The sequence below is a fragment of the Tasmannia lanceolata genome, unplaced genomic scaffold (assembly GCF_043159265.1).
Source record: "Tasmannia lanceolata isolate RefF3 unplaced genomic scaffold, GAP_Taslan_0.1 ptg000005l, whole genome shotgun sequence".
Classification (NCBI taxonomy): domain Eukaryota; kingdom Viridiplantae; phylum Streptophyta; class Magnoliopsida; order Canellales; family Winteraceae; genus Tasmannia; species Tasmannia lanceolata.
In genome coordinates, this window is record NW_027518682.1 from 9532827 (window position 1) to 9546588 (window position 13762).

Genomic DNA, 13762 nt, shown 5'->3' on the forward strand with positions numbered 1-13762 from the left:
CACTCATTTCCATGGATTTAAAGGAGGTGTCGTTCTTGCAATGCGACTACTGGTAGCCACGATGGCTTAAATATCAGCTAACAACTAATAAAATTCTACTAGAGATGAGCCTTGAAAGACTGGTGAAACTTCAAATGATCTAAAACCCCATATCAGAAACAAACACAAATACAACAGTATGGTCTCAACAGTTGCATACCAAGGCCTAACTAATCAATCTACTGATCAGAGTACTAACTCATTTAGTTAAGAGTACCAAACCTGGGTTGGAAAGTTGACACTGGTGATCCATCATTTAGTACCAAATGAGAGTTCAATTGAGTTTACAGACAAGTAGGAGACAAACCCATGAGGATTGAGTACCAGAGTGTAGTTCGCCGGAGGAAACCTCGATCAAGTGCCAATCTGGACAGTAAGAAACCTCCAGGTGAGACACTGGTGTTCTTTAGATTAGCCCCCTGGCAAAGATATGTTAATATCAGTGGTTGAATTCCTCGAGTCTGGTAGGTTGTGTAAAGATGCCCAGTTATCTCCTCGAAAGGAAGATGAAGGTGCAAGGCTCGGCTTTGGGGTTGTCGAGCTGTGCTGTCCTTGCCCACCATATGTTGCCCCGTCCATTTCGACACTAGAAATGGGAATGGCAGCGGTTGCAGTAGCAATCATGGTAGAATCAGTTTTTGGCTTCCTGGGCTTTTGGTCCTGCTGAATGCTTGGCATAAAACTGCCGACCACAACCTGACAAGTCCACAAGAATGTTAGGGCAAGAAAAGATTTTGGGTCATTGGATGCTTTGTTTCTTTTCTCTCTTCCAACTAATCAAAATCTTGCTATGATAAAAAATAGTATCAAAGTTCCGTAAAGAACTAGGCTCGGTTGGGAGAGCATTGTGAAAGATTCGTTAGGTGTATCTAATATGTATATAGCCACGAATTCATTACTTAAAAAACGAGAGAGAGAGAGAGAGAGAGAGAGAGAGAGAGAGAGAGAGAGAGAGAGAGAGAGAGAGAGAGAGAGAGGTGTTTGTCAGTACAATCGCTGTGAAATTTATTGGTTGTCTAAAAAAACAAAAGAAAACAAACCAATTGGTCTTCAGAAAAGTGGGAAAAAGAATTGTCTGTCCATAATCCAGATCATCAAAACCAAAACCAAAACCAGAAAGATCCGCAAAAATAGATAAATATTATTGAAAAGGATTTGATGTACGAATATAAAAACATGCATTGCCACTTGAAAGAATGTAGAATGTGGAGGAAAAAATAAAGAAACAGACTAATAAAAAAATCTGCAAAATCTACGGAAACAAACACCAATGGGACCCAGAAAATAGTTATAGGATATTGAAAGTTTTTTCATTTTACAGGTACAACCGTACAAGTGTTAATAAAATGGGCAAAAGTTCACAGTTTTCTCAGAGATTTAAAATGATATTTTCTGTATCTTTGAAAACCATAAAATGTTCTATGACAAGCAGCTTTTAGCTAATTACAGTGGCTGGAAGCTGATTAGTGTAGGAATCTTTAAGTTTCTCTAGAATACATGGTTTCCTGAATTATTAGCCAAGGTCAGCGAAGATTCTGGTAATTTCAACAAAGAGCAGACCAACAATTACAATATATATCCTATCATGTTTTACATTAAATTTGATAGAAATAATCTTTACCTGGACTGGGCTCGCAGCTACTAATAGACCAGCAACTCCACCACCTAAGACACGACCATCAGGGCTTGCCAAAGATACACTCAACCCACCAGCTCGGCTCCTTGTTCCTCCACTCTCTGTTGGCATGAAGGATCCAGACAAGGAAAGCAACTCAAAGCGACCCTACAAAAAGCAATTGCATGAAAGGGATTGGGCTCTAACCAAATACAACAGAAGCTTTTTGAAAAGGAAATACAACAGATGCTTGATCACAACAAAGTGTGGCAATATAATAAAATCAAAGAAAGCTTTATAGTGAGATTCTTAGAACCTTCGCAACAAATCATCATGATGAGTCGAATCTAAAGTTCCATGCTTTACAAGACAAGAAATTCCATGATGCAAATGTCAACTCAGAACCAAAATAAATCTGGCCATGGGACTAGCTGATGGCTTAATTGCTTCACTAATGTAAAGGACACCAAGATGTCACGGAATTTCAAATGAAATCGTGGCCGTGGGCATATTACTAATGATACTGTTGATTTATGAAAGGGAAAACTGGTTTCTCTTGTTCATATCTTAGGGAAGCAAATGATTATGTGGATTCTCTAGCTAAGGGGCAAGCGGGAGTGTTCTGCTCGAGGGGTGATCACAGCCCCGGTCACAACTTTTCTGTTTCTTTTCTTTTAATTAACAAAGTTATTGTCACATTTTCAAGGGAAAGGAAATGTTTAGGACCTAAGCTCCAACGTTATGCGGCTGAACTAGAGCTTGCAGCTGCATTTTACTCTTCTCTTCGTAAGAATGACTTTGCTTGAGATGGAGGCTGGGATACACTATCTGTTTCAACATACTTTACATGCAATAATATAGTTGAATCAACATCACCTATAGTTTTTTTTTTTTTTTTGAATGGTAACATCACCTATAAGTAAACCAAGAAATTACGGTTACATCCTATTGAAGTCAATCTGAAGGTATGTTTTCAACATTGGGGCCTAGGTTCCATGCAAGACACGAGCATTGAGTGACAAAATGGAAACCAAGTGAGAAACAGAACTCGAAAAAGAAAGAATCCAACAAATTCCAAATTCTACAAACCAGATCATAGCGACGTAATCAGCTCATGAGGACTGTAACAATAAGAGAGAAGAAAGTCTCCGGGAATTATGTCATGGTTGGTTGAGCTATTGAATTTAGTATGGTTTTCAACAAGGGAGTCTGGGTTCCATGCAAGACACGAACATTGAAGTAGGAAAAAGAGCAAATGAAAAACAAACGAGACAAGAAAAGGTGGAGCAGCTTGATGAATTTAATGTGCACAAACCATAATCAAATTTAAAAGGGAAAAGTGCAATGCACTTTCGGAAAAGAAATGAAAATGGTCAACGAAGAATGCAAAATGTAAATCTGTAAAGAGTGCAAAAAATGCAGTTTTCCATGATCGTTCCTACAACAATCGCTGAGTTACTTGGACACACACAACGAGGCATTGCTCTTGAAATGTAAATGCAGAATTTTACATTGTGTGTGTGTGTCCAGTGGATGGTGGATACACACCATTATTGCAAGCTTCGTCCTTTATTTTGTCACTAACAATGAAGTGAAATCAATGGAAAACAGCACTACAGAAGGACAATCGAGCTGGTTATAAAAGGGAAAACAGAAAGCATAAAAACAAAATAAAAATTAAAGGAAACAAAATAAAAACTAAAGGAAACAACGGACCACATCCTTATACATTGCAGAGTCGCTAGAGAAGTTTGGGGCAAATTACTTAACAGATTCGGTACTTCTTGGGTCTTCCCTGAAAATTTGGTGGAGCTCCTTCAATGTTGGACCCTTGTCCCTTGGAAGCAGAAAGGCAAAACGCTTTGGAATGTGTCTTTCCTAGCTACTGTATGGGTGCTGTGGAAGGAAAGGAATGCAAGAGTTTTCAAAGGGGTTTCTTGGAACCCAAACTTTCTATTCATCAGATTCATAGACCTCGCGATTTCTTGAGTGAAGATCCTCCCATCTTTCAGATTTGTCTCTGCCTATGACCTATGGGAGGGTTGGAGAATAGTGAGTGGGTCAGCAGTTTTAAACCAAAAAATGATCCAAGATTGGGTTCCCCCCGGAGCCAGACTTTGTGAAATTTAATTTTGATGGATCGAGCTTGGGTAACCCAGGCCCGGCCGGCATAGGTGAGTTTCTAAGGAATGGTGGAGGAGAGGTCCTATGGTCTTTTGCAGGCCCTATTGGGTTTGCAGATGCCATGGAGGCCGAAGTGAAAGCGGCCCCATCAAGGATTGAAGTTGTTAGCTACAGACCGAGTGCATAATAACATCCTTGTCGAAGGAAACTCTTTGAATGTCATAAGGTGGCTCAAGAAATCTCAAAAACCACCATGGCGTTTTGACCACCTATTCGACGAGATGTATGATTGGATGGATAGATCCTCTTAGTCATTTCATCGCGTTCGGCGCTCTGCTAACCATGTGGCTGACAGTCATGCTAGGGAGGGAGTTCCCATGGATGGGCTTGCACGTTTCAATTCGCTCCTCCCTTAGCTCTCTTTTTCTCTTGTTCTTCTTTTTATGTTCCTTGTCATGTGCTTTGTATCTTGACCACCTCGGTCTTTTTCTTTTCAATAAAATTGGCTATCATTTTCACAAAAAAAAAACTAAATAGAAATAAAATAAATCAGCCTTCCTCCACAATGGGAAACTAATTACTAGTGACCAAACAGAGTCTACCCACACCAACTAGCCAACGAATTGGCTTCAAAGTAGCCTATCATCCAATATGGGAAAAAGAGACCTGAACATGAGAGATCATATAAAGGAACTCTCAAATCGAACCAGCAAGCCTCCAGGGAAACTCATCACGGGCAGCGCATCCAACTGATAACTACTTAGTCTTTCTCTCCTACCGACCCAAAAGGAACCCATCTTACTGACACCTCACGATCTCTAACAAAGCCTCTGATGCTTGTTGTACTGGGGTTACGGATTACCTAACATATGCTTGAACAGTTTAAGTTCAGCTTTGAAACATCAACTCTTGGAAAGGAACCCCAAGGACAAGGTCCCAAAGAATTCAAGTAACCAGTAAGAAGAAATCCCATGACCTGTGAAACTCAAACACCTCAGCTTGAGCCTTGTGATCAGTCAAAACCACATGCCTTGCTAGTGCAGCTCACAGGAAGCTAAATAATTTCTCATATTCCATTTATCTATTGATTATAGAGACAATAATCACATTTATACCGTTGTCCTATTGTTTGGGGCAAAATGAACTGAAGGAAGTAATACTAGAAACAAATACCTAACAAAATAAACAATAATAAATAAAAATGGAAGTTAACAAATACAGCTTCAGTGATGGAAACGCCTTTGAAACTATGCAAAGAAAACAGTTAATAACGTCTCAAAGGGCTAAGACTACGACCAGAATACAGGTCAGGTTGCTTCCAGAATATAATTCTTTTCTTTTTTCTGAAATGGTGGAAATTTAATTAATCACAAAAACAGAAAACCCCATGAACAAGATGGTCGAAGCAAAACAGCAGCATAACACAAAACAAAAAAGAGAAGGGGGGCAACAAAGTAAAAAGCTTAAGGAGGAAGCTCATCAAAGATGTCAACAATCAATTAACACCAGAACAGGAGAGACAATCTGCTTCTTCGTGGGCCAATTACCAGACGTGCTGGAAATGAACCGGGAACCCGTCTACCCTATCCCGAATCTCATCGATCAGCGAGGCAAATCAGCCAAATCTCCAAGGGTGTTATTGGCTCTCTTCCATCCACCTATTAACATTGAGGGAGTCCCCCTCTATAATAAGTCTGTCCAGGACACTACTATCAGTAAGCCGAATTCTCTGAAGCAAATGTTCTCATTCCCACCTCGTTAGGGTCCTTGAGCCCAATGGGGCCAGAGAAGGCCCATTTGACAGATCCAGCATCGTCCCTGAAGAGACCCCCATCCCCAGTTGGCCTGGGATTGCCAATGCTCGAACCATTGAAGTTTAGTTTCAGCAGCCCAGCTCAGGGGAGAGGACCAGCTAGGGGAAACATACTCTGCCCTTTCCTTACTTGAGCAAACCTCCTTCCAACAATAGTTGAGGTCAGAGCTAGAGAAGAACTCAAAGGAAGGAAGGATTCTCGTCCAAGAAATGACGAGGGAAAGGATTTTTGAATAAGAAATCTGTGGGCCTTTTACCGCATGTATCTATATATATATATATATATATGAGAGAGAGAGAGAGAGAGAGGAAATTAAATTTTGAGGACAGCATTTTCACTTGTTCCCGCTTGTTTCTTTTATTAAAAAATTAAAAGCAACAAGTCTATAACAATAAATTTTTTTAAACAATGGAAAGTTCTATTAAAAGAGAATGTCTATAACAGGGCCCCTTAATTAATGAAAGAAACAGGGGTAAGTAATGGAAATAGCCGAATGAATTATGAAGTAACAAAACTATCCCTAATAACTTTAAAAAAAATGAGAAACTAAGTATTTTTTTCCTGGTCGCATACAGGTTAGGGTTGTTCTGGAGAGAGTTGCAAGAGAAGCTTTTTGTTTGGAGTTTTTCAAGGATATTTTCATGTGAAACAAGTAGGAAGAGAGCATTTTCTGATTGACGTATGATTTAGTGTATGGCAGCATCATTCGAATGAAACATGTCTGGCTGTGATCAAGAACTAGTAAAATCTTTACAACGAGATAGTATGTATGTCATAATCAAATATTCTCAAAATTCACATAGTAACGGTGAGAAAACTTGATATATATAGTAACGGTGATCAAGAACTAGTAAAATCTTTACAACGAGATAGTATGTATGTCATAATCAAATATTCTCAAAATTCACATAGTAACGGTGAGAAAACTTGATATATATAGGATAAACATATAAGTATTGTTACCATTCAAAAAAATACATATAAGTATTGCTCAAATTTCTCCAGTTTGTTAGATAACAAAAAGCATTTTCTTTTCTTTTTTTATTTTTATCAATGGAAAACAATGAAAATTAGCATATATGAGAAGAAGGTAGATGATAATTCAATGAAGGTGCCCCACAAAAGAAGCCAATTTTTCGAGTATCAAGGTAACAGTGTTGCATATCAAATCTTTACATTGCAGTCATTTCAGACAGCGGTTTAGAGGGCGAGTCTTGGTGCAATGGTAAGGTTGCTCCATTGTGACCTGGTGGTCACGGGTTCGAGTCACGAAAACAGCCTCTCTGCAAAGCAGGGGTAAGGCTGCATACATCTAGCCCTCCCCAGACCCCGCAATGACGGAAGGCTTGTGCACTAGGCCAGCGGTTTATATCTAACATTGATATAACACTGTTAGATCAATGTTATAACAGCGGTTTCAGACAACGGTTTATATCTAACATTGACATTTGGATTTTTTTTTATTTTTTTTAATAAAATTGACATCTGGATTCAGTGTTGATGGAAGCATTTTTGGACATAACAAAGACAACGGTTTAAGAATTTATCCTGGAAGTATGTTATGAATTAGAAAATGGCATGTAGGCACAAGAAGAGGCAAAGACTTTATGCATTAGTATGACATTGCACTCTGAAAGAAATTTAACCACCATGAATTGAAAATGCTATGCTTCCAGTTGATTTGTCAAGACAGGGAGATCAAACAAACAAAACTATTACATAAGCCAAGATAAGTTCAAAACAAAATAATGGTGTTTCTCCAACATGTAAAAGCATTGAATGAAACAAAGTTATACCGAAAAGCATGCTCGCAATTCAAAAATTGCACCAGAGTCAAAAGTTACTCAAAATCATTTTCTGGAAAGAAAGATGCATCAGCAAACCTCATAAGTTAAAGTGCCACCAGAAGAATCAGGCTGACGAAGTGTAACATTTGAGATGGCACCATTTGCAGAAAGAATGCAAATCGCTCGAGGTCCTTGTTGAGAAAATGATATAATCTTCATAGTAACATCCTACAAAAAACCCAAAAGAAAAATCACTAACAAATCAATATGACACAACAAAAACATGATGAAAAAAGAAAAGGCAATCAACCCCAAGAATCTTTTAGGCAAATTGTGCTCACATTCACATTCTCATTCATTATTCTTCATTTTGCACTCACATTAGGGAGTTTTTGTCCAATTGATTCATTTATACAAAGACATTTTAGCATTTCCGTATAATAATTGTTTTACATTATTCATCTAGATATAAATTAGACTTACTGTTTAACCACATGGTTTTGTTTCATGGTGCTAGAGCCATTTGACTAGAGTTAATATGTGAGTTTCTTTTCAACATGTTTGTCTATTGTCAACTAGTAGCATGCAACAATCATATCAAGCATTTAGCAAAATCCCCTCATCGACCTTCATGCACAGTTAGCAATTCTATTCCAATGAGTTTTCCGTTTTCATCTAGGATAGAACATTTCAGTTTTCCAGCCGCTTTATGTGTTGTTTAAGATGCAATAGTACATTTAAGTTAAAAATTCTAAAAGTTAGAGAAGAATACAGACAGTAGAAAAAACTAAAGCAAATATCATTTATAATCCTGTCCACATGATTCGTGTAGGGAGAGTGTTGTTATTGTTAACCCCCTACAAACAAATAGTACTATCAACTAAAGAAAATAACATTTATTATTATCATGTTAACATCCATCTAGAATCTTAATTTTTTGATTGGGATAGGTTTTCAACCAAATAGGACCCCATAAGGGGTCTAACTGTACTGGAAAAATTGGTGAAAAAAAGTATTAAACGAAAAAGAAATTCATAGAACATAACCAGCTCGAAGAAACAGCAACAGACAAAAAACAAACATAACAATCTGAAATCATTTGAATTGACTGAAACACATACTGTATGTTTTAAACACAAGTTCTGTTCTGATTCCTTAGCTGGAATTGAAATTCCAGAAATTTCATCCAGAACTGATTGAAATTGATGGTTATGGCTTCTTTAAGTTTGACTAGATGGGGTACTTAACTACTAACTTTAGAGTTGATGCACGTGGACACCGACATTGAGGTTATTACTTATATTTTATTGAGAGTTGAAATTTTTTAACTCTTTTATGCCATTGCTGATGAGATATGGCTTACTACAGTAAATCCTTTACAATTTTATGTTCTATACAGATATGTTTGTGAAATTCTGACAACTTTAGCAAATCAATTTACAGTATATGTGAAATATGACACTACTATAGATTGAGGATACCTGACCATATTTCTTTTTTTTTTGCTTTTGTTTTTTTGAAAGATACTGACCCTATCTTATTTTCCAACATGTTTAATTTATCATCACTAGTTTAATTTTTTTGTTAAAGTTAAATGCAATCTTGCAATTCGATTAATGATCCAATTAGATTCAGCTCCTCCATGATGTAATGATATAATTTGATTCAAGATCATTGTTTCTAACTTAAATCCAAACAAGGTTTACATAACAAAGATCTGAAAAATTCTGCAGCTAATGGTTAATGTGGGTCAGAAGTTTTATAAGCAAAAGTGCAAAATCAAGTTGATGCCAGAGCCAGGGGAAGGTGCATATAGACATGAAGGTAAACACAATTTTGTGAAACAATGTAGAGCACAGCAGCAAAAGGGTTAATCAGGTTAACTTGCATTTGAAAACAACAATCTGGAGTAGATGAGTCTAGGTTTAAGGACCCCATTCCTCTCAGTCTTACAAAAGGATGGGATTAGAAGCACCATCTCGTTCCTTAAAGTTAGATAAGGTCAGACTATAATTGGAAGCATCAACATTTCACGACCTTTAAAATAATAAAAAAAGTAGAAAGCAACAATCTGTGGAGTGATCTGGTTTAAGGACCCAACTCCTCTCAGTGTTACAAAAAGGGCATGATGACAGTCAGCGTACCCATGCCATGTAGTTAAATAAGGTAAGTCCAGCATAGAAAGCATCATCATTTTCATGTCCATTCAAATATTCAAAATAGCATACCTATAACCATCCATTGTTAACATGGTCCCCTCATTATACAAAACTAAAATATACCATTACCTGTTAGATTTGAAAAGGAAAAGGCTATCTAAGGGTGATTGGATTCTCAAAGTATTTAATAGAAAATTAAAAAGCATGATCAACTACATAAAAACAATTTTCCTGTGCTCTAACATTGTTTTTTATATACAATTTTACCAAAAAATCATTATTTATTCCAACTAGTACCAAAGGAATTGCTTATACTGCGTCAATGGCTATTGCACATGTCTATGTCATATATGTGTGTACTGCCCATCGATGACACGCAGAAATAGATTGAAGGGAAAAATACAGATACACCCCCTCAACTCTGACATTTTTAAGCAGACCTCCTCCATTGACGGTCTGTTAGTTTAACCTGACGGAATGACTAAAACTAACCATGGTTAATATTTTGAGGACAGAAATACCCTCGTCGCTGATTTTAAGCCATTTGCAGAGGGATTAGGGTTACGCCATTTCCCGCCACCACCTCCGGCCACCGCCGCCGTCGCCTCCACCACGGACAACGAAAACCCACACCATGGCTACACCAAACCCCACATTTCAAGAAAAAAACACAGATAAAGACAAAAACCCTAAAATATTAGGGTTTTTGTGCAAAGCATGATAATGATGTGAATGAAGACAAATAAAACCCCTAAATTGAGGTTTGTGTTGATAAATAAAAGAGAGTTTGAATCAAACCCTAATTTTCAGTTTTCACATATGAGAACCCTAATTTTTAGTTGGAGAAGATGAGGGCATTATAGTCATTTCCTCCTCTATGTCCACTCCGTCACGTTAGAAAACCCACGGATAGTTTAGGGGGTGTCTTTGGTAACTTCGAAACCACGGGGTTAGAAGTGGAATTTGGCCATAGTTGAGGGGATGTATCTGTATTTTTCCCTAGATTGAATGCATGCCATGTTAGACTTGACGATTCACATGACACATACAAAATTTTAAAACCTGTGATGGGATCCACAAAATTGGAATTTTTGGGGGTTTAACTCTACATTACTTAGATTCCCTTGGCTTTCATATATCTTTCTAGATATTTAAAGTTTTCAACGGTTAAAGTAAGATGTAGTTTTTGTGTGAACGCAAGGAAGCAACACCAAATTCTGCCTAATCTCAGTTGTCAACCTTGAACTTATAATACTTAGTAGACTTGGGTGGCATTGCTTCCCTCCTTTTGGGCCGCATTTTCAGATTTACGGAAAGGCAGAAGAAAAAGACTGGATTTCGCATGTCATAATTCACAGAGAAAGATCTGGATATAGAAATGATAATAGTGTAACAATAAATTTTAAAACTTCATGTTGTATCACAATCCAAGCTTTTAGAGAATGAGGTGATTCTATTCTTTATTCAAATTGTACCTCGCCAGCAGCAACGGTGATGACATGGGGCATGAAATCGGAACCAACAGAGCATCCAATCCATTCACCTGCAGAGAATATTTTGAAGAAAATTATGGCACCTCAGATGGAACCTTGACTCTCTCTTCTTAATTACTTTTTCCTTTTTTTGAGAGGCAACATCTAATATGAAACATTATGCATTGTAATGACACTAACAAGTTCTCTTAAGTTCTCTTAACTTCTGTGCTTCAGGAACAATACTAAAAATTAGCAAATCTTTAACAGCTGTCAGCAGACCATGAGGGGGAAAAAAAAGGAAAAAAAGAAAATGTATCCTAAATTAGTGGTTTGTAAAAGTTAAGAAATATGATTTTGCTCAAAAGGAAGTTTTTGCATATGTTATACGCAACACTACATGCGACAAAAATGCCTTCTAAAGGGGGAGCATAATTATCCTGCCTTGGCAGATTAATGCTGGCCTATGATTTGTGGACACGGACACGGGTGTCGTGTGTCGACACGTAGTGTGGGACACTGCGAACTCCCAAAATTTAGAAACAGGGACACAGCTAAAATGGAAAGTATATGTATGATACAACAGCAAATACTAGTTAAAGAAGAGCTAAAAAACAGTTTATAATAAAAGAAGAGTTAATAATAAAAGAGGTAAACACAATATGCAATAATAAAACAGAATGTCACGCTTTACACGGCAGAAAATCATGTCCACACACCCACATTAAGTCTAACATTTATAGCAGTACATTTAAAAGTGACCAAAGGAGTGTCGACACGCGTGTCGTGTTGGACACGGCAGGACACGTGTGTCAAGAATAAATTCGATGTGTCGGCTAAATCATAGATGCTAGCATCTCCCTTATATTTCATTATCATTAGTTCTTGCATGGAAATCTACAATAGCAATGAGAAATTTTAAGCCATATACATAATATGTTGGAAACATATGCCCCCTTCAATGAATGAAAGTGCTCATTTTCTAATTGCCATGAGATTGCTTATTAAGACACATGAACCTTAATGATAAAATATGTGGAAGGATAAAACTCCTTCAGAAAAATGACTCTTAACTAATAAAAGCCTACCCTGATCTTACCTGCTACAACTAGAAAAAACAAACAAACAAAACGATGATTGATGAACTAATTAAAGAAAAAAAATGGCAGAAATGAGAAGGAAAAACCTAAAATAGTAACAAAGGTTTGGCAGGAACAGACATTGACTTCCAGCAATCATGGGGATCCCGTGTAAAGTTTGTTAAAAGTAGTGTGCAATGAATGAAGGAATTAACCTAACATATAACCACTTCATCACTACCAGGCCACTTCAGATGGAACAGCATTAAAACAGACCCACCTGTTTGGATACCCTACTAATTCCCCATTTTCTTCATAACCCAAATCACAAACAAACAAGAATTACAGAATCTTAGCCAGAGCAGGTATGTAATAGATGCCATTATTCCAAAACCAACCCCACATGAAACCCACCTTTTTTGCAGAGTAAAATATCATGCAAACCAGAGTATGGATAACCAATAAAGGTCCCACACCACTCCAAATAACTAGACCAAATTCAACTGAAAGAAACACACAGAGAGAGAGAGAGAGAGAGAGAGAGGACCAAAGCCAGAAAATTTAAAAACAACATTCGTATAGAATACCTAATCTTCAAACCAAGAACAAAGAATCAAAAATATAGTTCAAAGATTAGAAGAAAAAATAAAGTACTGAATTTTTTTACCTGGAGAGTCCAACTCCACTCTCTGCTGCTTGTTCATAGAACCAGCTGGCCGCCCTCTACCCCGCTTTCCCGCCGGGAATCCCCCTGCCGGAGCCGACGACGATATCGGCATGGGCGACAGAGCCAGCGACACGCTCCCATCTGGACCGTACTTCCTCGGCCTCCCTCTCTTCTTCTTTCCGGCCAAAGCGAAACTCACCGGCGAAGCCGCCACCGCCGGAACTCCTCCCTGGCTAGTGTTTTCACTCCTCGTCACGGCTTGATAGCTTCCAGAAGCTTCTGCTCCCACCGTTGCCCCTCCAGTACTCATCCCTTCCCTTCCTTCCATACATAGATTCCTCTCAAAACCCTAAATCCACCTCAAATGCAAAACAGGCAAACAAAAATCCGAACTTCTTTGAACTTGTGAAATATTTTCAAACCTAAAAATTCGCAACTCCTTCTCACACATATATTTAAGTGAATCGATGAATGAAAGTTGAAAAATCGGAAATCAGAGTTCGTACGAGTTCAAGAACTTGAGATTCTTCTTCAAAGTTCAAAGATCGAACCAGCAGCTTCAAAAGATCCGATTTTTATGTTTCAGTGGAGTGATTTTTTTTTTTTTTCGAGCATGAAGAACAGAGAAACGCTTTAATGGCGCCTCTCGATCTCATTCCAAAAATCCGATTTTCTTTCTTGTCCTTTTTTTTATCGGATCTCTGTTTTTAACTCTCGAGATTTCTTCTCGCACGATTTTCGGGTCCGAAAACCGGTCTCGCGTCCGAGAAAACACTGCCTGATCCGTCGTAATCCGGTTTTCAGAGCTCTCGAACAGTCCTTACGAAAAAAAAATAGAAGGGAGAGAGAGCGAGAAAAAAAAAAGGATATTCAGAAATTCACGAATATTTTAATCGGACGGGCCACAAAACCCGAAATATACGTTTTGGCTTGGAAGAAATTTCACGTCCGTCACGGAAATTGAATAAATAAATGAAATTTTTTTAAAAGGAAATGACTTTTTTTT

The 13762-nt window shown here is 37.8% G+C and overlaps 1 protein-coding gene across 1 annotated transcript; it reads right to left on the reverse strand.

The window, feature by feature from the left end:
* Positions 1-111: 111 nt before the first annotated feature.
* On the reverse strand, positions 112-13665 carry LOC143877410 (AT-hook motif nuclear-localized protein 1-like). Its single transcript, XM_077379447.1, has 5 exons — positions 12757-13665; positions 11014-11081; positions 7476-7607; positions 1661-1822; positions 112-735 (listed from the first exon to the last, which is right to left on the reverse strand). The coding sequence occupies exons 1-5, from the start codon at positions 13082-13084 to the stop codon at positions 451-453; spliced, it is 975 nt and encodes a 324-aa protein (XP_077235562.1). The 5' UTR covers positions 13085-13665; the 3' UTR covers positions 112-450.
* Positions 13666-13762: the final 97 nt, after the last annotated feature.

What these genes read in the sequence shown, in the direction of transcription:
- LOC143877410 (XM_077379447.1), bottom strand. Translation starts at nt 13,084, where the DNA reads ATGGAAGGAAGGGAAGGGATGAGTACTGGAGGGGCAACGGTGGGAGCA. An exon ending in AGTGGAGTTGGACTCTCCAG is followed by an intron (nt 11,082 to 12,756) that starts GTAAAAAAATTC and finishes TATTCTCTGCAG; the next exon opens with GTGAATGGATTGGATGCTCT. An exon ending in TAGCTGCGAGCCCAGTCCAG is followed by an intron (nt 736 to 1,660) that starts GTAAAGATTATT and finishes TGGACTTGTCAG; the next exon opens with GTTGTGGTCGGCAGTTTTAT.